A 25,272-nucleotide genomic window follows, 5' to 3' on the forward strand; every position below is an offset into this window, starting at 1 on the left:
TTTCAACTCTGATGCTTGAAGTCAGGTAAACAATGAAATGTACATATATACATCCAATTTTTTCACCAGACATCCTTCAAATCATTATACATACTTTTCAATGGGAAGAGGATGTGGTCCAGACACAGAAAGTTTGTAGATAAACATGAGAAATTTTCTAAAAGCTTCAAAAAAAGGCCAGTGTGAGAGTAAACAAATGCATTTGTTTGAATTGATGGATTTGGAGACCATTTTTCTCTCCACAGGTGTCAACAGGCCCAGCTGCATAAGCTGTTTTTCTGTTAGAAGTTCTCGAGAGTAAGGTTCATAAAACTGGATGGCAGCTCCATATACCTACAGAGTAAAGAAATTCCATTGTAAAATTTGAGCGTTTTTAAAAATTAATTTCTCTTTTTCTCTTTTTCCAAAAGAAGTATTTGCTTAGAGTGCATATGACAGGTAAATGAAAAAAAAAATCTCAAACATTGTTGATGGGAATGTAAAATGGTGCAGCTATGGGGGAAAACAGTTTGGCAGCTCCTCCAAAAGTTAAACAATTACCCTGTGATCCAGCAATTTCACTCCTAGGTATATACCCAAAAGGGTTGAAAGCAGGGACTCAAACAAATACTTGTACACCAGTGTTCATAACAGCATTATTCACAGTAACCAAAAGAGAAACAACCCAAATGTCCATCAACAGACGAACAGATAAACAAAATGTGGTATAGTCATCCCTCAGTATTCGAGGGGGGTTGATTCCAGGATCCCAAGCGGATACCAAGATCCATGAATGCTCAAGTCCCTTATATAAAATGATGTAGTACAGTCGGCCCTCCGGATCCACAGGTTGGGCATCCCTGGATACGGTGGGCTGACTATATATACACTCAAGAGAATATTATTCATCCTTAACAAGGAATCAAATTCTGATAAATACTGCAACATGGATGAACCTTGATAACATTACGCTAAGTGAAATAAGCCAGACACAAAAAGACAAGTATTATATGATTCCATTTATATGTGCTACCTAGAATAGACAAATTGGTAGAGACAGATAGTAGAAAAGAGAGACATAGGATAGGAGTGGAAGAAACTTCTATTTAGAGTGATGAAAACGCTCTGGAAATGGCTAAGTGATACTTTTATAAATCTTTTAACTGTTTAGTCACTATATACATATGTGTATGTATATATGTCATATATATGTGTGTCTTATATCACATTAACCCTTGTCTTTACAGATACAAATAACACTCTCAGATACAATTATTTCAAAGTCATCTCTGGGGTTCTTAACAAGCAATATGTCAAAAGCATCACAATGAGGATTTGTTGTTCTCTACTGGTCAAAGTAACTCTGGTAATGCTTAAGTGTTTGAAGATATTAAAATATTCATTTATATTTATTGCTTTCAATGGAAGAAACTATAAATGATTAAGCTAAACAGTTAGCTTACTTGTAAGCAATCCAGTCAATATAGTACTGGCCTTCCATTTAGTGAGTATTTTCTATGTTCCAGACACTCTGCTGGACACTTAACCTTAATTATCGTCTTCAGTACAGTGGCTGTAAACTTGAAGACTGGAGAATGAGGACACAGATGTATTTTTGTTTGCTCCGTAAGAGCCAGCCTTGGTTACTTACACATTTCAATAAAATTGGCTATTCTATCAAACTTCCTAAGAAAGTTTTCAATTTTTAAATTTCTACTAGATCTGTAGTTTTATTTACTTTTTATTTCCTAATATTGCTTTTTTGCCATCTCTTTTTTATTTTAAATTATCATTCTATGTTATTATTACTGTTTATACATGTTTTGAATTTTTGGCTATTACCAATAAAGTATATAAATATACATGTGTTTTAGAGAATATATATACTCATTTCTCTTGGGATATGCTCAGGTGTATACCTGTTGGGCCACAGAGTTATTTCTTATCCTTGCTGACAATATAGAAGTTCTTTAAATATTCTGAATACAAGACCCTTATGGAATACCTACAGTATCACATTACTTTCTCCCAGCCTGGGGCCTGCTTTTCCACCTTCTTAATGGTACCTTTGAATGAACAGATGTCCTTAACTCCAGTGAGGTCCTATTATTCATCTTTTCTTTTATGACTAGCGCTTTCTGCATACTGTTTAAACTATCTTCACTTACTCCCTCAATTTTAATGTATTATTTGTCTTATGACCCTCACTGTTGTTGTTGAGAAATTAGCCATCAATTAATAGTTATACCTTTATAAGTAAGTATGTCTTTTCTTTCTGGTTGTTTTTTGTCTTTGGTATTCTATCATTTTACTATAATATGAAAACAGGTGGTTTTATACTTTTATTTTTTTTCTGCTGAAGATTCAGAGTGTATCTTTAACCTGAAAAACTCAATTTTTCATCAATGTTGGAAAACTCTCAATCAACCACTAGCTCTTAAAATGCTGTCTCTCCCTTTTCTAGTCTCTCCTGCTGGGGTTCATTAAATATCTGTTGGTCCATCTGATTCTATCCTCTGCATTTTTAAACTCCTTTTATGTCTTATGTATTCCTGTGCCACTTTCAAGATAACCTATTTTCCACTTCATTAATTCTTCCTTCATTTATGACTTATCTGCTGTTTAAACCATTCATTACATTTTTAATTTTATGGATATTTTCATTTCTAGACATTTGATTCTTTTTCCAACCTGTCTACTCATTTTTCAAAATATCCTGTTCTTTCCTTGATGTTCTGAGCCCCTCTATTAGGTCTTGAATCATTTCAATTATATATACAATTTATAATATCTTTGATATTGTTATTCTATCATTTCAATATCTTAAGGGTGTAATCCAGCTCTGTGTCTTGTTGATTCTTCCTATGGTACCTATGTCTTCTAACTTTCACTAGCATCTCATCTTGAGGCCTGGGTTTTGAGGGTATCTCTCCAGAGACTTTATATGTGCTCCTATAGACACTCCAGGGGTATCAGCATCCTGATCCCAAGTTTCATGTAGACTTCTCACTTTGGGCATTGAAGTACAAATGTAAACAGAAATGTATTGTGTCCAAATAATCCTAACATTCACATTAAACTTATATTAATCATTTTATGGATTAAAAACATGGACAAAATAGGTTTAATAGAAGAGGAAAAAATATACCTTTTCAGCAGAAGAGCCTGTGAGGACAAAAGTTGAAAAAACTGGAAGCGGGTATTTGCTTTGGGGATCCCAACATTCAATTGTAGCTCCCATCGGAAGGCAGAAGAGAGGGACAGATTCCGAGAGCGGAAATGACTCATAGTCCTCTTCTGGATACCTAAAAATTAAACCTATTGGAGAAAGGACATAATGATATTTATTTATTTATTATTTTTTTATTTTTTATTCTTTGGCTGTGCTACACGGCTTACAGGATCTTAGTTCCCTGACCAGGGATTGAACCCGGGCCCACAGCAGTGAAAGCGCCAAGTCCTAACCACTGGACTGCCAGGGAACTCCCGATAATTTTTTTTAAATAGTTACTTTTAAATAGTTACTAATTACATATTAATAGGATACATATTAATAGGATATTTTAATAGCACATTCTACAGAAATATTTGTGTGAAATTTCAAGATCAATTTTTCTCTTGCCATATCAGTAATTAAAATAAATAACAAATCTACCATTTATTTTTACCCATGGACTTAAAAGTTCACTGTAACATTAAAATGTATTAAATATACTAGTTAAAACTCTATTCAACAGGATCATTAATCTTAATGTATTTTCCCTACATACTGCCAACATCTTAGAGAATGCAAGAAACATACAGGGAAATTTATCAACTATTTCAGTTAGTCTTCTGTGGGGAGAAAAAAAAATTCAGGGAAGGGACAAGTGTTATGAAATAATGCCAAGGCAGCAGAAATTATCACAGCCCCTAAACTTTTCTTGAGAGAGCAGCAGTGTAAAATGAATGTAACATGAAAAGTAAATGAGACAGAAACTCTTGTTTCTGTACAGAGTTTGCGAGATCAAGGAAGCAGGAGCAGGGGGCACTCTGAGAAGCATAACAAAGACCAGAATAAAGTAGCTACATGGCATCAATTCATTAGCCTCTAATATCTCTAATACACAGACCACCTCTAGGTTAAGCACTTGAAAGTCAGTAGCAGAATTTTGAGTCCAAATTCAGTCTACAAAATTCTTTATTCTAAAATATGTCTTATATCAAATACCTGAACACCTTCACAAAACTTGTTTCTATACGTTTTCTTTAAGTGACACTTTCTCACCACCAAAAAGAAAAAAAAAACTTCTAAGGAAATCATATATAATCAACACATTACAGCAATATTAACAGTATTACATTTTAAAGTGATACTGAAATTTATAACTCTTAATTGTTGGCTTTATTTTTATATTAAATGGTTTGATACATTAGTATGAATGTCTTTATGAGGACAATTAAGATTTCTCATATATGGATTTGCCTGACTTCCCTGAAGTAAAACTTTATTCCAAAAATTGTGCACAATAAAAAGTAACTGACACTGCTTCTTTTCACAAAGAAGTATTCCAGTATCTCTTCTATTTACAACTGGAGCATACCTGTATTTTCAGTTTTTATCCCACCATACCAGTGGGATGAAGAGGTCACACTTAAATCTTTACAGCCCTTGACACTTTACTGTGCAGTTAAGAATGTGGCGATAGATTTCTCAAACACTTCATGGCAGAAAAGGTTCTCCTCTCTTCCATATAGCTGATTCTTTGCAACAAGGGAGAAAGGAAGCAACTCCACCTTTCATGGCAAGTAACATGTGCTTTCAAATCAGACACACAGAGATAAGAGAAGGAAATATATAAGAAGTAAAGATGTAGTTTGACACCTTTCTGACTGCCAAAATATAAAAGGTCAGAGAGTAAATATTTTCCACTCAACTATTAAATCTATTAGTGTAGACTAAAATTGAATGTTTATTCCACAAATGCTTGTTTGGAATAAAATTTTCCATTTAATTAACAGTATATTTTTATTGGTGGGGGTAAATACTAATGTATCTTGTAATATGTAATGTATTTAGGAAAACTTATGCCTTTACATGCTAAAGTTACAGATAATTCAATTTATGAATAGATCAATTCCACAGACTGTATAAGGGAGCATACACTGTCTCTTCTAACCAAATGTTAGTGTGCAACAATACAGAGACCTTTTTTTTTCATTTACTTACCAGCTTTATATGCTATTGCATTGGAAGCAGGCACAGACTTCTTATAACACAGAAACACACTGGAACCCCACTGTAAAATATAAATTAGGTTTAAAAAAAAGACAAAAGAGTGATAATAAATTGATTTTGTTGAATGTCTTCTAAAGATTTTGATTATTTCCTCAAGGAAGTCTATTTAAAACATGTTTATCAAACAGACTATATATAGTATACAATACAGCAAAACATGAAACTGAAAACACTAGAAGAAAAGGAACAAAAAAATATTGCCACGAAAATTAAACTGATGCAAAGGTTGTTTCAAAAATTTTACAATTCTGTAATCATGCAGAGGCTGCCTCTATTTGAAAGAAACAGCACAAAACGTGGGTGCTGAGCCCAAACTAGGGAAGACTGGGGTCACTAGATGCTATGAAGTCATTATCTCCAGAGGCAAACCTGTCTTGACTAATAGCCTTGGGTGCATGGGTCATCTCTGCCTATACCTCATTTAAGCTAATATTAGTTTCCTTTAAGTTGTTTTTCAAAATAAACATAACCCAACAGTAAACTTCAGTGTCGTAAAACTATAAATCAAATGTATATGTTGCATTTTCTTCTTCAGTAGAGCCCTTTTAAAATAAATACGAAAACTACAATATTTAAAATAAATAAATATAAAGGGTGTCTTGACCCAATCTCCCTGTAATTGTCCTTGAAGACACCACTAAAACCCAAAAGCTAACAAAACCTGTATATTAGTGTAATGTATTAGCACATATCAAAAAAAAAAAAATCCCTGACTTTAAGCATCTATTTTCTGGATGAAATTATTCTAAAACATCAGGTAGCTAAGGATTTTTTTAAGTTATTATGAACCATAAAAATTAGAGAGCTAAAAGTAATAAAAAAAATCATGACAATATAAACTGAGAGTAAATAATAAGCCCAATAATAGAGGTCCAAAAAAATTTTTTTTAATTTTCGTATGAAATTTTGGAAATGAAACTTTATTCTTACCATTCCGCAATTTAAGTTTTTGTCAACTTTGCAGAAGGTATGAGGAAGGGTTTCTCCCTTACTGGTTACGATAACACAGATATCAGTTACAGCCAACGAATTCTGGGGTCGAATTAGAGGAGCCCTTCGATAAGTGATAAAGATTCTTTGTGAAGTAGTTGAACTATTGTTGACATTGGCACAGCGACCATAGGGTGTGGCTTGGATCACTTCACATCCTGGAATTAGTCTTTCTTTCCCATCATATAAAACTCTGCATGGCAGGGAGGGAAGAAATAAATAGATAAGTTAACATATGTCAGGTTAAGGCTAGTTTTCTCCTTGAGAACAAAATAATTTTTTTTTGGTCTCCCCTTTTGTTTCCCAAATGTTAACTGCAAACCAAAACTAAAATAATTACTTTGGGAATTATAAATCTCCTACTATTTTTCAACAGCTAGAATACAATTTTAGAAGTGTAAATAGGATCAAACAACTTGATTTTATTGCTTATTACAAGAAACATATGAAACAAAAAAGGGGCAATACCACAATCATCCTCAGGTCAATTCTCAGAAGCTTTATCTAGTATTCAGGTGTTTTCACAAAATTTACGTTCATAATTCCTGTCAAAATTTCACCTTTAAAAATCCCCTGACTGGGCTTCCCTGGTGGCGCAGTGGTTGAGAGTCCACCTGCCGAGGCAGGGGACAAGGGTTCGTGCCCCAGTCCGGGAGGATCCCACATGCCGCGAAGCAGCTGGGCCCGTGAGCCATGGCCGCTGAGCCTGCGCGTCCAGAGCCTGTGCTCCGCAATGGGAGGGGCCACAGCAGTGAGAGGCCCTCGTATCGCAAAAAAAAAAAAAAAAATCCCGACTTAAACTATAAAACACCGTTTAAAGAGATGAGCTAATAAATAAAAAGTCATCTCATGGTCATAGATAAGAAGACTTAATATTGGTTAGATGTCAAATTACTATCTAAATCCTAGCTGCCTTCTTTTTAGAAATAGGCAACAAAATCCTAAAGTTCATATGTAAATGCAAGGGACCCAGTATAGGCCAAAGCAATCTGGAAAAACAACAACAGACTTGGAGGATTCACACTCCCCCATTTCAAAACTTACTACCAATCTAGTCATCAGTACAGTTCAGTACTAGAATAAAGATAAACATATAAATCAATGGAATAACGCGGACAGTCTGGAATTAAACCCATACACTTACAGTCAATTGATTTTGACAAGAGTTGCAAGATAAATCAATGGGAGAAGAATAATCTTTTCAACAAATGGTGCTGGGACAACTGGATATCCAAATGCAAAAGAACAAAGTTGGACCCCTTCCTTACACTACACACCAGAAAACCAAAAATGGATCAAACACTTAAATGTAAGAGTTAAAACTATAAAATTCCTAGAAAAAAACACAGAAATAAATCTTTGTGGCCTTGTGTTAGACTAAGCCTTTTTATATGTGACACCAAAAGCGCAAGTGACAAAAGAAAAACAGATAAACTGGACTTCATTAAAATTAATAACTTCCGTGCTACAAATGATACCATCAAGAAAGTGAAATGATAACCACAGATTGTGAGAAAATATTTTCAAATCATATATTTAACTAGGAAATTCTTTCCAGAATATGTAAAAAAAAAAATCTTACAAATCAATATAAAAAATTACACCATTTAAAAATGGGCACAGGACTGGCTAAGGATATATAGGAATTCTCTGTACTATCTTTACAATTCTTCTGTAAAAGTAAAATTATTTTAAAATAAAACATCTTGGGCTTTCCTGGTGGCGCAGTGGTTGAGAGTCTGCCTGCCGATGCAGGGGACACGGGTTTGTGCCCCGGTCCGGGAAGATCCCACATGCTGCGGAGCGGCTGGGCCCGTGAGCCATGGCCGCTGAGCCTGCACGTCCGGAGCCTGTGCTCCACAACAGGAGAGGCCACAACAGTGAGAGGCCCGCGTACCGCAAAAAATAAATAAATAATAAAATAAAATAAAACACCTTCTTTGTTTTTAATGGGCAAAGAATCTAAATAGACATTTATCCAAAGAGGATATACAAATGTCCGAAAGCACATAAAAAGATCTTGAACATACTATTAGCCATTAGGGAACTACAAATCAAACCACGATGAGATACCACTTCACATTCATGGGAATGGCTAGAATAAAAAAGACAGATAATAACAAGTGTCAGAAAAATTGGAATCCTCATACAATGCTGGTGGAAATCAACAGCTCTGGAAAACAGTCTGACAGTTCCTCAATGGGTTAAACATAGATTTTCCACATGACCCAAGAGGAAAAATAAACATAGATTCTTCTCAGTATATACACAAGAGAAAAGAAAACACATCTATGCAAACACTGGTACACAAATGCTTATAACATCATTATCCACAACAGCCAAAAAGTGGAAACAATCAAATGTCCATCAACTAATGAATGGATATGTAGATTGTAGTATAGCCATGTAACAATATCATGGATCAATAAAAACAAAGAAGTACTGATACATGGTACAACATGGATGAACCTTGTAAACATATTAAGTGAAAAAAGCCAGACAAAAAAGACCACATATAGTATGATTGCATTTACATGAAATGTCCAGAACAGGTATATCTACAGAGACAGAAAGTAATTTAGTAGTTGCCTAGGACTAGAGAGTAGGAAAGAGTATTGGAGAGTGACTGCTAAGGGTATAAGGTTTCTTTTCAGAGTGATGAAAATGTTCTAAAATGGACTGTGGCTACACAACTCTGTGAATATACTAAAGACCATTTAATTGTACACTTTAGATGGCTGAATTGTACGATATGTGAATTATAGCTCAATGAAGTTGTTAAAGCCCAAGTAAATATAACACTATAAAGCCTCTATATTTAAATCAAAATAGTATTGGCAAATGAGTAAATAGAAAGAACAATGAACAGAAATCTAGTATATGATAAAGGTGACACTTCAATACACTGAGGGAAAGATGGACTTTTTAATTTAATAAGCGGTGCTTGAATAAGCAAATTGCCATTGGGAAAAATAAACAAACAAAATTCTATCTGTAGTTCACACTATACACAATAAGGGCTCCCAGTGGATCACATATGTAATGTAAAGAATGAAAACATACTAAAAGAAAACCTAGCAGTAGGAAAAATGTAACTATGACTCAAAATCTAGAGGCAATAAAAGAAAAGAGTAAGAAAATAAACTTCATAAAATAAACTTTACATGACAAAAAAACGCTGTAAATCAAGTCAAAAGACAAATTATAAGGGGAGAGGAATGGAGAAGGGGTAAAATAGGTAAAAGGGATTAAGAGATACAAACTACTTGTAATAAGTTACAAGGCTGTAATGTACAGCACAGGGAATATAATCAATATTTTATAACTTTATATGGAGTATAATCTATAAATATTCAACCACTACACTGTATACCTTATAAATTAACATAACAGTGTAAGTCAACTATACTTCAATTTTAAAAAAAGACAAATTAATAAACTTGGAGAAAACATCCAGTGACTCTTTTACAAAAAGTTCATCTTCCTAACACATAAAAATCTCATTTAAAAAAAACAGAAAAAGACCAAAAACCTGTTTTTATTTTATTTTATTACTTAAGCATATTGCTCAGTTTATTGGCATAAAGTGTACAAACCTGTATAACCAGCTCCAGACCAAAAAACAGACAATCACCAATGGTTCTCATTATTCTCCCTTCCAATCACTATATCATTAAGGAAAACCACTATCCTGAATTTTAAAAGAATAAATTAATCAAAAACCTGTTTTTAAAAAAGACATTAACAAACAGTTAATGCCAAAGGACATTAACAGTTCACAAAAGAAAAAACGGTCCTTAAACACTGAAGAAATACTTAACCTCATTAAAATTATTCTGACATACCATTTCTCTACTGTGAGACTGACAAAAATTCAAAAATCTTGTCACATACTTTGTTGATGGCATTGTGGGGAAAGAAGCACTCACATACAGTGATGATGGTAGGATAAAATAGCACAATCACAATGGAGGGAAATTTGGTAACATTTAACAAAATTATGCATGTATGTATCTTTTAACCCAGCAATTCCTTTCTAGGATCTACCTGAAAATATAACTCCACAAATATGTAACAACATATGCACAACATTATTCACCAAAGCATTCTTTAAGGGCACAAGATAGGAAAGAACCCAAATGTCCATCAATAGAGGCTGGATGAATGAAGTATGATACATCCACACAAATAAGTGTTACAAAGCTATAAAAAAAAAAAAAAAAAGTGAGAAAGATCTCCATTTTCAGAAATGGAGTGGTTCCCAGGAGATGGTGTTAGGTGAAAAAACAGAGTATAAAACAGTGTACATAGTATCTGCATTTTGTTTAAGAGGAAGAAATAAAACTATACACACATATGTGTTTATTTCTGTAAAAACACACACTGAAAGGATAAATCAGAAACTAAACAACAGGAGAGGGGAGGGCAGAAAGTATAGAGAAAGGAGTAGAGGAAACAGAAACTGAAGCAATACTTCTCTAAATATATCTTTTTATGTGTTTTGAACCACAACAATATTTTCCATATTAAAAGAATTTTAAAACAAATGAAACACAAAAAGGAACAAATGAACCTAACTGCATAGCAAATTGGTAATATAACCACATAGAAAAACTATTTCATATAATTTTTTAACACAGTACTCTGTAAATGCTTAATGGGTTTTATTCTAGGGACAAGGAACTCAGTAACAGAATTACTATTGGTAGTAAAACTGATACTATAACTTGAGATTACCTTATGTAAATAAGATAAATAAGTAACATATTTATGATTTAGAAACCAAGATTTTCAGCATAAGAGAAACAAGATACAATCCAAAATGAGTTCAATAAGATTTTAATGTTAAAATTTGAAGTTGAAATATGAGTATGAACTCATGATTCATATATTTATTTATATAAAAAATAAACACCTCAGTAACAATGAATACACATAGCTCCAAATTTTGATTGACATAGCAGTCAGCTGGAAAGGGCTCCCACTGGCCAAACTTGGGACAATTTGGGCAAAAAGAATAAGGATTGCAATTGATTTTTATCAAACGGAATAAATTAAAATTCACAGTTCCTCAATTATACTCAAAGAAAATTTAAAAATCTGTCTCATTAAAAAAAATGACGGGCTTCCCTGGTGGCGCAGTGGTTGAGAGTCCACCTGCCGATGCAGGGGACACGGGTTTGCGCCCCGGTCTGGGAAGATCCCACATGCTGTGGAGCGGCTAGGCCCGTGAGCCATGGCCGCTGAGCCTGCACGTCCGGAGCCTGCGCGTCCGGAGCCTGTGCTCCGCAACGGGAGAGGCCACAACAGTGAGAGGCCCGCGTACCACATAAAAAAAAAAAAAAAAAAAAAATGAGGCCAAGAGAATAGGAAAGCTCTTCATTATAATAAAATGCCAATTAAAAATGTATTTTTTAAATGACAGTGTTAGAAAAGTCTCATTTTACATCCCCCCATACAAGATCTAATTCAGGCAATGACCAATGGAAACAGTAAGTGAAAAGGTTTTAGGGGACAAGATATTTAAACAATGCCCACAACTCCACAAATTACTTAAATAACAGAAAAAATAAAAATGCCTTTACAATAGATAGCAAGCAATTAACCATTTAACCAAGTGACTGAACTTAGCATCACTAATTATGGGACAATCTGTCACTACATGCTTTCCTGATGCTAGCACTACCTGTAAGTATTCTTGCCAAAAATATTTAATGTACATTTAATCCAGACTTTAAACCTAACATCCAGTTTACAGGAAATACTGACAATAAAGGAACAAGTTAAATGACTTGATGAGGAAACAATCAGATAAATCTAGAATGTAGGGCATTCTATAAAACAAGTGGCCCAGACTCTGCAAAATGTCTATATATCACAGAAAAATGTTGTGGAATGTTCTAAAACAGACTAAAGAGGTAAAATAACCAAATACAACAGGTAAGCCACGACAGGATCCTGGATTTTTTTTTAAGCTATAAATAAACATTCTTGAGACGACTGCAAATATTTGGCTAGGGAGTGGACACTGAAAAATATGATGGAATTATTAATTTTCTATATACCATGGTCATTAGGAACATGTCTTAAGGGATGCATGATGAAGTATTCATAGGAGAATTGTTATGATAGCTTCAGCCTCGTTTCAAATAGTTTAACAAAAATATTGGAAAATGTTAATTTGTTGAATCTAGATGGATAGCATATTGTTCATTATACTACAGTTTACCATTTAGGAGAAAAGGATACTGGTGTTTATTACAATATTCTGTTAACTTTTCCGTATGTTTGAAATTTTTCAAAAACCAAAAGTGCTGGAAAAAAATTCATATGAAAGTCAATCAATCTGATAAGTGAAGGAAGATAAAAACTTTGTATAGTCTGTGATTCCTTATCTCAAAAAACACATCTGACATATACAATAATATAGTGACCTGATTAAATTACACTTTATGGAGTATTTGAAATTATGAGGGAATATCAGATCTTACATACTGTAACTTAACATCTTTTCCAGGAAAAAAAAACTGTTATTTTTATAAATATCTCATCTTGTTTATAAAACAGTCTAAAAGGTCAAAAGTTTGACAACTCTGTTTCATATTTAGTTGAATGAGATGGGTACCTGTCTTTATACTGGCTAACAGGTTTTTCCAAACCTCACTAGTATGCTTAATTGAGGGGAAAGAGGGAAGAAAAGACCAAATCACCAGATATTAACAATTATTTGATCTGGAGAGAAACTTTACCACCATGATCAGCTAAAAGACAACCGCACACTCAAGCAAACCTGGATCAGTTAACAGAAATTAGAAGCCTTAGGGAACTGCAAGATATAAATGAAAGAGCCGCTTGCAACCTGAAAGCATCTAAGTATAATTATCTAAGTCATCATTTTTAAGTTATGCCCCTGAATCACAAGGAACAACAATCTTTCAGAGACTTATACCCTTTTAATTACAACTATATGGTGGGAGGTCTGGGGATGAGGATGTGAACAGATAACCTTTAAAGGATGGCTAACAGAGAGAACAGTGAGGGCTGGAACACAAGTAAGTCCCTGGGGCTGGTTTCCCTTCAACTGACATGAATATTATCAAACTTTTATCCTATACCCATCCTATTATGGATATTACCTATCTTCTTAAGAAAACCACAGAGAAAATAAAAGAACTGACAGCAAAACCTCTCAGTCCTATATTTTCAACCCTTCCTTCTCCATTGGTTTCTTCCCTTCAATATAAAGATGTTCAAGGTTCTCTCCTGGGAGAAATGTTAAAAAATAGCCCTGGACTCTGTTTCCCCTCACCTTCCAGGTATCCTAAACCACTGCTGCTGGGGATTTCGTTAAAATACAGATTCAGTAGATCTAGGGCAGTGCCTGAGATTCTGACTCTCTAACACACTCACAGGCCCTATGGACAATACTGGACCATGACAAAATAGCAAGGCCCATAACTATCTTCTCTTTCCCTTAAAGTCACGCTTTCAAAAAGAAGCCTCTATAACTCCAATTCCCAATCATGCTCCGTCCTTTCTAAACTGGCTCTTATGTCCACTAACCTTATAAAGTTGTATGACCCCCACTGCAACTGTACTGACTTGAAGGAAAATTGTAGACGCTAAATAGGGTGATATGTACTATACTAAAGGAGTTAAAGTAAAGTAAGATAAGGACAAAACATCCTTTGGCTTTGGAAATTTGAACATAATGAGGACCTTGGGACAATTTCACCAGAGCTCTGTTGGAACAGTAAAGAAATGATGAGCAAAACAAGTGGTGGTCAAATGTAGCAGCTCACTACTGTTCTTAATATCAGAACAACTATGAACAGAGCCACCAGCAACCAACTCTTTAAAAAAAAACATTTCGTTGGGCAATCAGGGTAATTTGGATATATGATGATATTCAAGAATTAATCATTTTTTAGGTGTGGTATTATGGTTACATTAAAAGAGGGACTCAATGTTAAGAAACGCAATCGATGTAATACATCACATTAATAAAATGAAGGAAAAATCCACATGATCATTATCAATTAAAAAAGAAGAGGCAATTGACAAAACCCAACACATTTTTATGGTAAAAGCCCTCATAAAACCAGCAATAGAAGGGACCTTCCTTAACATGATAAATAGCATTTATGAAAAACCCATGGCTACATCATACTCAATGGTGAAAGACTGAAAGCCTTCCACCTATGATCAGGAATGAGAAAAGGATGCCTGCTTTCACCACTGCTATTCAACACTGTACTGTTAAGTTCTAGCCAGAGCAATAAGACAAGGGGGGTGTGTTTGCGGGGGATAAATCAAAGTGCAAAGGAAGGAATAAAACTATCTCTATTTGCAAATGACATGATTCTATACAATAAAAAATCCCCCCAAAATCCACAAGAAAGCTATTAGAGCTAACAAATTCAGCAAAATTGCAGGGTATAAGATTAACACATGAAGTTGATAAAACCCACCTGTGTTGCCACACATCCAAAAAAGAACAATCCGAACAAGAAATTAAGAAAATAATCCCGTTTATAACAGAATCCAAAAGAATGAAATACTTAATAAAATTAATTAAGGAGGGACTTCTCTGGTGGTGCCGTGGTTAAGACTCCGTGCTCCCAATGCAGGGGGCCTAGGTTTGATCCCTGGTCAGGGAACTAGATTCCACATGCATGCTGCAACTAAGAGTCTGCATGCCACAACTAAGGAGCCGGGCGAGCCACAACTAAGGAGGCCACCTGCCACAACTAAGACCCAGCACAACCAAATAAATTAAATAAATAAATATTTTAAAAAATTAATTAAGGAGGTGAAAGACTTGTACACTAAAACCCATAAAATAGTGCTAAAAGAAATAAGACCTGAATAAATGTAAAGAAAACTCATATAGTTTGGAAGACTTAATATGGTAAAGATGGCAATACTCCCCCCAAATTGATACGCAGATTAAATGCAATACCCATCAAAATTCCAACTGCGTGTTTTGCATAAATGAACAAATTGATCCTGAATATTTCCCAAGATGCTCTCAAATACGTATGTTTGTACTAACTGATGGTAATTATAATGAGCAGAAGAGCTTAATACATGACATGTATATATGGTAAAGTATTACAGGTATTCTAAAAGCACATCTTATATAAAGAAGAGTCAACATAGACATTTTTGGAGAAAAAGATTTTACACAGAAGAATGATCTTCATTGGCTGTGGACTAGACACTAAATACCTCATAACAACTATACTCCTTCTAAACCGTAAATGCTTTGCTCCTGGCATTAAAAACCACACAGTGCAACTGTATTTTTCATCTTTTGTGTGTGTGTGTGGCCATGCCTCACGGCATGCAGGATCTTAGTTCCCCAACCAGGGATCAAACCCGTGCCCCCTGCAGTGGAAGCAGGGAGTCTTAACCACTGGACTGCCAGGGAAGTCCCAATTGTATCTTTTAAAACAGGAATGTTCCTTTGTTAAATGAGTTCAGAGCTTCACAAAAGCTCATCGCGTAACCCAACTAACTCCTTAAAAATATACTGTCTTTTATTATAGCTTTTTGCTCTTTTATGTTTAATTAATAAGCTTATCTGATATGTACAAACAGAAATGAAATCACATTTCAGGCTCTAACGCCTTCATTTCAATATACTTTTGAAAGGAAATAATCTAATGACTCAATCCTATACAGAGAAATTCAGTAAGGATGGACAGAGATACATATATCTTACTATACTTGATTTTGAAGTCACAAATAATAATAGAACTATCAAGGATTTTGAATTTCTATTGCCATGAACCTTAAATAAATTTTATTCTCTTCACTATAGCAAAAGAAAATAAGTCACCGTACCCAATGTCAGTAAGGGGTGGTTTATCTCTCCCTCTTTTATAACAGAGGAACAGTTCTGGGCTTTTCAGACTTCCGTAGTTCAAGTTTGCCTGCAGAGCTGACGGAGTGGCTTCAACACAGGTGTAACCCTCAGGTACTGTTTCCCCAGCTGATTTGTTAATAACTGCAATATCTGTAATTGGAGCTTTAGGTCCAGTAGACTTAGTATCTAAACGATTTATTTCTTGATCCAAAAGAGTAGATGTATCAATGAGACCTGCCACAACAAAGTAGTCAGTCACTCTTGGCCCTTTGTCTTCTATCATGGCTGCTTCTATATATCCTAGAAGAGAGGAAGAAAAAAAAAAAGACATCAATTAAATAAAATGCTTTATCCTAACTCACTAAGTTAAAATACTCCTGAGTTAACAAGTGATTAACAGGCACATTTCCCAGTTGGATTTATAATCAAATTGTTATTCTGTAGAAGACTGTTTTTTTAAAAAAAATAATTGTTTTCTAAAAAAAAATAATAAATTTATTTATTTCTGGCCGCGTTGGGTCTTCATTGCTGCGCATGGGCTTTCTCTAGTTGTGGCGAGCCGGGGCTACTCTTCGTTGCAGTGCGCAGGCTTCTCATTGAGGTGGGCTTCAGTAGTTGTGGCACGTGGGTTCAGCACTTGTGGCTCACAGGCTCTACAGCACAGGCTCACTAGTTGTGGCACACAGGCTTAGTTGCTCCGCAGCACGTGGGATCTTTCCAGACCAAGGCTTGAACCCGTGTCCCCTGCACTGGCAGGCGGATTCTTAACCACTGCGCCACCAGGGAAACCCAAGAAGCTTGTTTTGATATCATCTTGTCAGCTTTTACCTAGTATGAAGTACAAGTTTATGGCATCGATTCATTTGTAATGCAACTATGATCCTATTATGTGCCTAAGGCCCTGTTAAGGATAATCAAACTATCAGAAGTGGGCTGCGGTGCTTTCCTTTCAGCAAAATGCACATAATGAACAAAATTCATACTATTTTTTAAATGTCATTCTCTTTTGAGTTACAGAATTCCTAGAGCGAACTTCACATTTAAACAAACGAAATGAGTTCATCATGAATTATTCAAAGTCTAACAGAAAAGATAAAGGTACTAGTAATAAGCATAATTAAACCAGTCTCTTAATCCAATCAGGAGTCTGTCCCTATAGTTAAAAAACTTTATGTAAACACTGTGTAAACTAAGTAAGTTTAGGGGTCATTAACTATTTCATATATAGATACCAGACAGAGCATAAAAAACCATAACCAAAGAAGACAAAGTTATACAAAATACATATTAACAGGGCCTCCCTGGTGGCGCAGTGGTTGAGAATCTACCAGCCAATGCAGGGGACACGGGTTCGAGCCCTGGCCTGGGAAGATCCCACATGCTGCGGAGCAGCTGGGCCCGTGAGCCACAACTACTGAGCCTGCGCGTCTGGAGCCCGTGCCCCGCAACAGGAGAGGCCACGACAGTGAAAGGCCCGTGCATCACGATGAAGAGTGGCCCCCGCTTGCCGCAACTAGAGAAAGCCCTTGCACAGAAACGAAGACCCAACACAGCCATAAATAAATAAATAAATAAATAAATAGATTAATTAATAAAAAGCAGTTTCTTTTTTAAAAAAATACATATTAAGAGACTTAGGTAATACATGGTAGAAACCTAGAGAATATGAACACTGAGTCAAGATTTCTATTATCTTTAAACTCAATACCTCTAAAAATAAAATTAAGCTTTTGAAATTTTATTTTCTTTAAATATTTATTTATTTATTTAGTAATTTAGGCTGCACCGGGTCTTAGTTGCGGCATGCGGGCGCTTAGTTGCGGCATGAACGCAGGATCTAGTTCCCCGACCAGAGATCGAACCCAGGCCCCCTGCATTGGGAACACAGCGTCTTACCCACTGGACCACCAGGAAAGTCCCTGGAATTTTAAATATTTCTATGGATTTTACGTGCTTTTTAAATAACTTTACTGAGGTATAACTTACATACAATAAAATGCACATATTTTAAAGTGTACAGTTTGGTAAGTTTTCACAAATGCATACACCTGTGAAACCATATCACAATCACGATGGTGAACACATCCATCAACATCCAAAATATTCTTGTACCCCTTCATCATCCCTCCCTCCCCAGGCAAGGAGTGACCTGCTTTCTGTCACTGTAGATTAGTTTCTAGAATTGATATAAACGACATCATACAGTATATTCTTTTTTGTCTGGCTCCTTTCACTCACTGTAATTATTCTGAGATTCATCCATGTTACTGTTTATATCAAGTTCATTCATTTTTATTGCTGAGTAATATTCCACTGTTGAATATACTACAAAATGTTTATCCATTCACCCATGTTAATAAACATATCAGTTATTTTCAGTTTGGGGCTATTATAAAGCTATCATGAATACCCATGTACAAGCCGTGTGCACGTATGCTTTCATTTACCTTAGGTAAATTCTAAGATGGAATGGCTAGGTCACCTGGTAGGCATATGCAATTCTAAAAAAGTGCCAAATAGTTTTCTAGAGTGAGTATACCGTTTTACATTCCTATCATCAGCATATGAGAGTGCCGCTGTTCCACATCCTCTCCAACACTCTATAAGGTCAGTCGTTTTAATTTAAACTAGATTCTACTATGTCTACAGTGATACTTAGCTATAGTTTTAATTTGTATCTTTCTAATAACTAATAATGTTGACCACCTTTTCATGTGCTTATTTTCCATGCATACATTATCCTTTTCATACATCCTTGGATTCTGTTCACTAAAATTTTGTTTGAAATTTTATATATGTTAATGAGGGATACTGGTCTATAGTTTTGTTTTGTTTTTTTTTCCTCTTGTAATGTCTTTTATCTGGTTTTTACATCAAGGTAATGTCAGTCTCACAGAATGAGTCGGGAAGACTTTCCCCCTTTCAATTTTCACGAAGAGTTTGTATAGAATTGTTATTATGTCTTCCTTAAATGTTTGATAGAATTCACCTGTGAAATTATCTGGGTCTAGAGTTTTCTTTGAGGGTAGGTTTTTGTTGCTGTTGTTGTTGTTTTTGCGGTACGCGGGCCTCTCACTGCTGTGGCCTCTCCCATTGCGGATCACAGGCTCCGGATGCGCAGGCTCAGCGGCCATGGCTCACGGGCCCAGCCGCCCAGCGGCATGTGGGATCCCCCCAGACCGGGGCACGAACCCGCGTCCCCTGCATTGGCAGGCGGACTCCCAACCACTGCGCCACCAGGGAAGCCCTGAGGGTAGGTTTTAAACTATAAATTCATTTCCTTTAACACACAGGGCAATTCAGATTATGTATTTCTTCTTGAGTAAACTTTCATAGTTTGTGAAGGTCTTAGTCCATTCAGGCTGCTATACCATAGGTTGGGTGACTTATAAACAACAAAAAATTTAATTCTTGAGGCTAGGAAGTCCAAGATCAAGGCACTGGCAGATTCAGTGTCTAGTGATGGCTGGCTTCCTAGTTCATAGAGGGCTGTCTTTTCACTGTAACTTCACAGGGTGGAAAGGAACAAGGGGTCTTCCTGGAGGCTCTTTTGGAAAGACACTAATACCATTCACGAGGGTTTCACCCACATGACCAAAGCACCTCCCAAAGTCCTACCTCCAAATACCATCACACTGGGGATAACGTTTTAACATAAGAATTGGGAAAGGGCATACACATTGAGTCTATGGCAAGGAATTTGTCCATTTCATCTAAGTTATGTAATTTACTGTATAAAATTCTTCATAATATTCCCTTATTATCCTTTTAGTATCTGTAGATTATGTAGTGATGTCACATCTCTCATTCTTGATATCAGTAAGTCTGTGTCTTCTCTCTTTTTATCCTGATCAGTCTGGCTAGAAAACTGTCAATTTTATTGATCTTCTCTAAGAACCAGCTTTCAGTTTCACTGGTTTTTTTCTATTGCTTTTCTATTTCATTGATTTCTACTTTGAACTTTATTACTTCCTTTCCTCTGTTTATGTAGACTTTTTTTTTTAATATTTATTTATTTATTTGCCTGTGCTGGGTCTTAGTTGTGTGCACACAGGATCTTTGTTGCCACATGCGGGATCTCCGTTGCGGCATGTGGGCTCTTAGTTGCAGCATGTGGGATCTAATTCCCTGACCAGGGATGCAACCCAGGCTCCCTGCATTGGGAGCCCGGAGTCTTAAACACTGGACCACCAGGGAAGTCCCTATGTAGACTTTAATTTGCTCTTCTTCTTCTACTTTCCTACGGTGGAAGAGGAGGCCATGGATTTGAGATCTTTCTTCTTTCCTAATGTAGGTATTTAGAGCTAAAATGCACCCCCCCCCCAAAAATGTTTTAGTGGCATCCCACAGATTCAGGTATGTTTTCTTCTTATTCAGTTCAAAATATTTTTAAATTTCTCTTTCTTATTTTCTTTGACCAATGGGCTATTTTTTGTTGTTGTTGTTGCGGTATGTGGGCCTCTCATTGTTGTGGCCTCTCCCGTTGCGGAGCACAGGCTCCGGACGCGCAAGCTCAGTGGCCATGGCTCACGCCCAGCCGCTTCGTGGCATGTGGGATCTTCCCGGACCGGGGCACGAACCCGTGTCCCCTGCATCAGCAGGCGGACTCTCAACCACTGCGCCACCAGGGAATTCCCCAATGGGCTATTTAAAGTATGTTTTTCAGTTTCCAAATTTTGTACTTGGAAATTTTCCAAGAATCTTTCGGTTACTGACTTCTAACTTAATTACACTGTGCTCAGAGGATATACTGTGTATGACTTGAAGTCTTTTATGTTTATTGAGATTAGTTTTATGGCTAAGAATATAGTCTATTTGATAATTATACAATGTGCATTTTAGCAGAATGTGTGTTTTGTTGTTGGACAGAGGTCAAGAAGGTTATTAGTGTTGTTCAAATCTATATATCTTGCAGATTTTGTCCGCTTGTTCAATCAATTATTAACAGAGTGGTATTGAAACTATAGTTCTGACTATAATTATAGATCTGTTGATTTCTCTTTTCAGTTCTATCAGTTTTTGCTTCACATACTTTGAAGCTCTGTTATTAAAGGCATAACTATTTAGAATTACTACGTCCTTTCGATGAACTGACCTTTTTATCATTACAAAACGACCTTCTTTATCTCTGGTAAAAATGAGTCTGTATTAACAAAACCTTTTAAAAAATATTAAAATATTTATTAAAAACTTAGATATATAGTTAAATATCATTAGACTTCATTTTCCAGATAACCTTTCAGAATCAATTTCATTTCACCTTACTGTTTAGAATGGCATACATTTTAATAAATACTGTTAATATCAACAAAATACTATTAACTTCAATTTACAAGGCTAAATGTAGTTTACAAAATTCCTCTCATCGTAACACAAAGAGTTTTTTAAAGGTTCAAAACTATGTGTTCCTTGGTGTTCCAAGCCATACAGAATGAAAAATGAACACTGTTTAAACCACAAAGAAACTAGAGTATTATCAAAGTTATTTGCTACATTAAAGCAATTTAAAATAGCACCTTAGTGATTCCATTTAGAAAGCATTATCAACATCAGTTATGCTGGCGGGATCATGGAGCTACAAAATTGAAAAAGCAAGTCATTTCAGATAAAATCAGTTTCTTTTTAAGAACACAAAGCAGTGTAATTCTCTACTGTTGCACCTGCAACTGAAAGTTTTGTAAAGAAAGGCTGAAAACACAGATGCTTTAAAGGGGTCATACAGGATATAAGAGTTGTGGGAACTAGAGACCACAGGCAGCCACTACTGGTCAGATCCATCCAACTGTTGCCAAACAGACTGGGCAAAACCAGAATTTCCTTTTTGTCTTTTCAAGGGAAGCCAAAATAATCCGGATTTTTTACCCCAACATTCCAGGGTAGAACTCTTGTGACCTAAACATGTGTCATCTACCTCTCGTGCCAAGTGTGACTGCCAGGGCCTTAGAGAGCCCAGTTAGTTCCTTTCCAACTTTACCCTGACTGTACAGACTCGAGCATTGGAATAATCCAGATTTTTAATGTAAATCTCCAAGTTTTAAAATATCAGCAACTAATTCAAAATCCTAGAACACTAGTAAGTTCAAACAAAACACATAAGCAGGCTAAATTCACTCTAAAGATTAAATATCGAGAAAAGAACAATTTCTAAATTTCATTTAAAAAATATTGACCTGGTTAGGGACTTCCCTGGTGGCACAGTGGTTAAGAACCCACCTGCCAATGCAGGGGACATGGGTTCGAGCCCCGGTCCAGGAAGATCCCACATGCTGCGGAGCAACAAAGCCCGTGTGACACAACTACTGAGCCTGCGCTCTAGAGCCTGTGAGCCACAACTACTGAGCCCACGTGCCACAACTACTAAAGCCCGCACACCTAGAGCCTCTGCTCCGCAACAAGAGAAGCCACCGCAATGAGAAGCCCACACACAGCAACAAAGACCCAACACAGCCAAAAATAAATAAGTAAAATAAAACAGATTTTTAAAATAATAATAATATGCAGAAAGAGAAAGTGCAATGTGGTAAATGGTACTTCATGGTCCTATAAATCTCAGTGAAGGGTATAATGGAGCGCATTACGATAGTCCAAATCTTGCTCAAAGTAAAAAGTTTTTATTAAAGCAGTTCCTATCCTTTGAGGTTTCAACAAAAGTATAGGGGGAAATGGAGGAAAGTGGAAAAAGTATGAAAATAAGAGTGAAATAACACTGCTTTCAACTCAAGAAGTATACAGAAAAGCATCATTGCTAATCTGAATATTCCCAATTTTAGCTACACTCTCTACAATGTTGGAAAACTAGAATATAAAATGTGCTAAATTATTTTGTATATATATGTACATATATTTGTATATACATATATGTATATATATGTATATGTACACAGAGAGAAAGAGAGAGAAATACAAAGACCTGATCAATTCTCCCCCAGGGAGTTTTTTCCTTTGTTTTCTTTAAAAGCTAAATCAAACCTAAACTTTATTCACTTTGAGCACAAAGTAACAGAGTAAAATAACACTTCACAAGTTTCTGAAACTCAGCTATCTGGCAACCTCACCAATTCATATACAGCCAAGAACCAGCCATTAAGAACTGCCATAGGTATCACCAAGCAGCAAAACATACATACTTAATGCACTTCAGTCTCTCATTCAGAGTCCGTTTAATGACAGTTTATTTTAAAAATTCTGTTATTTGACTACTAAATACACAGTGGAAGTAATAACAAATTAAAAGGAAGAGAGGTAAACACATTATCAGATCAAAAAATGAATCCATGAAGAAGCGAGGGAAATATTTTATGAAACAGAAGATGACCTAAAGGCATACGTTAACTAGATCCTTAACTGCAAGAGCCCTACACACCTCAAATAAACCTAATGGGTATCACTGCTTTACAAATGCTCTATAGCATGTATAATCATATCATCTACTTATAATGGAACGCTTAACTTACTGATGAATTCTTTTCTCACCTTTATCTACATACTAAATACTAAAATCATATATACTATAATCCTAAAAAAAAAAAACTAACCTCTATTTTGTTTCATTGGCCAATTTCCAAGCTAGTACACCCACAGCTAATTATAACAGTTCTGTATGTTTTTTGATGTGGTAGATAAACTCCCTCTTCACCCTTTTAAAAACTTTCCAGGCTTGACTGGCCTCTTTGATGAGGGTCACATTGAGCTTCCAGCGGCTTCAGGGGTGTCTTTAGGAGTCAGCACTATGGCAGGAGACATCAACTCCAAAATCAAGAACTATCAGCCTGCTCCTTTTGACAGCCACTTCCCCAACCAAAGCCAGACCAGGACTGCTGGCGGAACCACCTAGGCTTCCACCACTGTGAGAAGGCAATGCTAAAGGAGGTGATGTCCCCATGTGTGAATGATACTGGTGTGTGTACAAGTCTTTCTGCCCTATAGCCTGGGTGTCAACCTGGGATGACCGCCGGGCAGAAAGCATGTTTCCAGGGAAGATCTGAACTGGCTCCACCTCTCCTCTTCTGTCCTCCATCCTTCTGCTCAGGGTGGTGAAGGGGGACCTGGGTACATGGTGATCCCCACCCTGGGATCCTGAATCATGGCTTAACTAATAATAAATACTCATTGGAAGAGTGGAAAAAAAAAATAACTTTCCAGGCTTACTCATCCAAGCTTATCAAGTTTCAGGAGGAAAAAAGTTGAGATCTCTGTTAGGAACAACTCTAAAACCCAGATTATTTAAGAAGAACAGCCAATATTACAATATTAAGTTCTCCAGTCAAGTGCATACGGTATGGCTCTCCATTTTATTTAGGTCATTTTTTTTTTTTAAGCCTTTAAGTAGTCTCATGATTTTCTTCACCCAGATCTTCTACATTGTTTGTTAGGATTATTCATAAGTATTTCACAGTTTTGTGGCTAATGGGAAGGAGCTCTTATGTTTGCCAAACAATCATTACTGGTACATTAATAACCTATGACTGAGTCTCAGACCTTGTTCTAAATGCGAGGAATTAAAGCAATGAAAATACCAAATGTCATGTCTTTATGGAGCTTATAGTTGGGAAATAATCAGTAAATAACTATAGACTTATAAATAAATAATTTCAGAAAGCATACATGCTATGAATAAAAATAAAGCAAGATATAGGGAAAGAAAGTGATAATGGAAGTGCTTATTTTTACACTGCAGTCAAGGAAGATCTCTTTGAAGAAGTAAGAAGGTAAAATCTGAGCAGGGGTTGAAGTGAAAGGAAAGAGTAAATCATATGACAACAGAAAACATTCCAAGCAGGAAGAAAATTTTTTAAAAAGCCTAAGGGCAAGTAAATACCTTGATCTTTGAGGAACAACAAGAAAGCCATGGTTCTGGAGCTTAGGGGACTATTGAAAGATGAGGTCAGTGAAGGCGGAAATCATACAGGACCTTTTAGGTTAGGTAAGGTCTCTAGATTTTATTCGAAACATGCTGGGAAGCAACTAGCAGCCTCCAGATGACAGTGCTGAGTCTTTAAAAGAAAAAAAATCGCAGTAGTTGCTGTACACAGAGTAGAGGGAGAAAAGAGCAGAAGCAGGGAGTGCAGTTAGAAGGTAACTGTAGCAGTCCAAAAGAGAGATAATAGTGGCTTATATTAAGGCAAAGGAGTGGGAGTGACAAGAAATGCCAAGA

The 25,272-nt window shown here is 36.0% G+C and overlaps 1 protein-coding gene and 1 pseudogene across 5 annotated transcripts in view; one reads left to right on the forward strand and one right to left on the reverse strand.

Annotated features, from left to right (window-relative positions):
- The window catches only part of DENND4C (DENN domain containing 4C), a 127,428-nt gene that overhangs the window by 78,466 nt on the left and 23,690 nt on the right, over positions 1–25,272 (reverse strand). For 4 of the 5 annotated variants that reach the window (XM_029201667.1, XM_029201665.1, XM_029201666.1 and 1 more), the window contains exons 2-6: positions 16,097–16,418; positions 6,188–6,440; positions 5,189–5,258; positions 3,128–3,297; positions 95–333 (exon numbers count right to left, since the gene is read on the reverse strand). In XM_029201667.1, the coding sequence (XP_029057500.1) occupies positions 95–333; positions 3,128–3,297; positions 5,189–5,258; positions 6,188–6,440; positions 16,097–16,401 (1,037 nt within the window). In that variant the 5' untranslated portion in view covers positions 16,402–16,418. Of the gene's footprint in view, positions 1–94; positions 334–3,127; positions 3,298–4,562; positions 4,635–5,188; positions 5,259–6,187; positions 6,441–16,096; positions 16,419–25,272 lie in introns of those variants that run through there. The other variant, XM_029201668.1, reaches the window with a different exon arrangement.
- On the forward strand, positions 23,848–24,959 carry LOC114883728 (annotated as a pseudogene).

The sequence above is a fragment of the Monodon monoceros genome, unplaced genomic scaffold, assembly GCF_005190385.1.
Source record: "Monodon monoceros isolate NGI ecotype Baffin Bay Population unplaced genomic scaffold, NGI_Narwhal_1 Super_Scaffold_5, whole genome shotgun sequence".
Lineage (NCBI taxonomy): Eukaryota > Metazoa > Chordata > Mammalia > Artiodactyla > Monodontidae > Monodon > Monodon monoceros.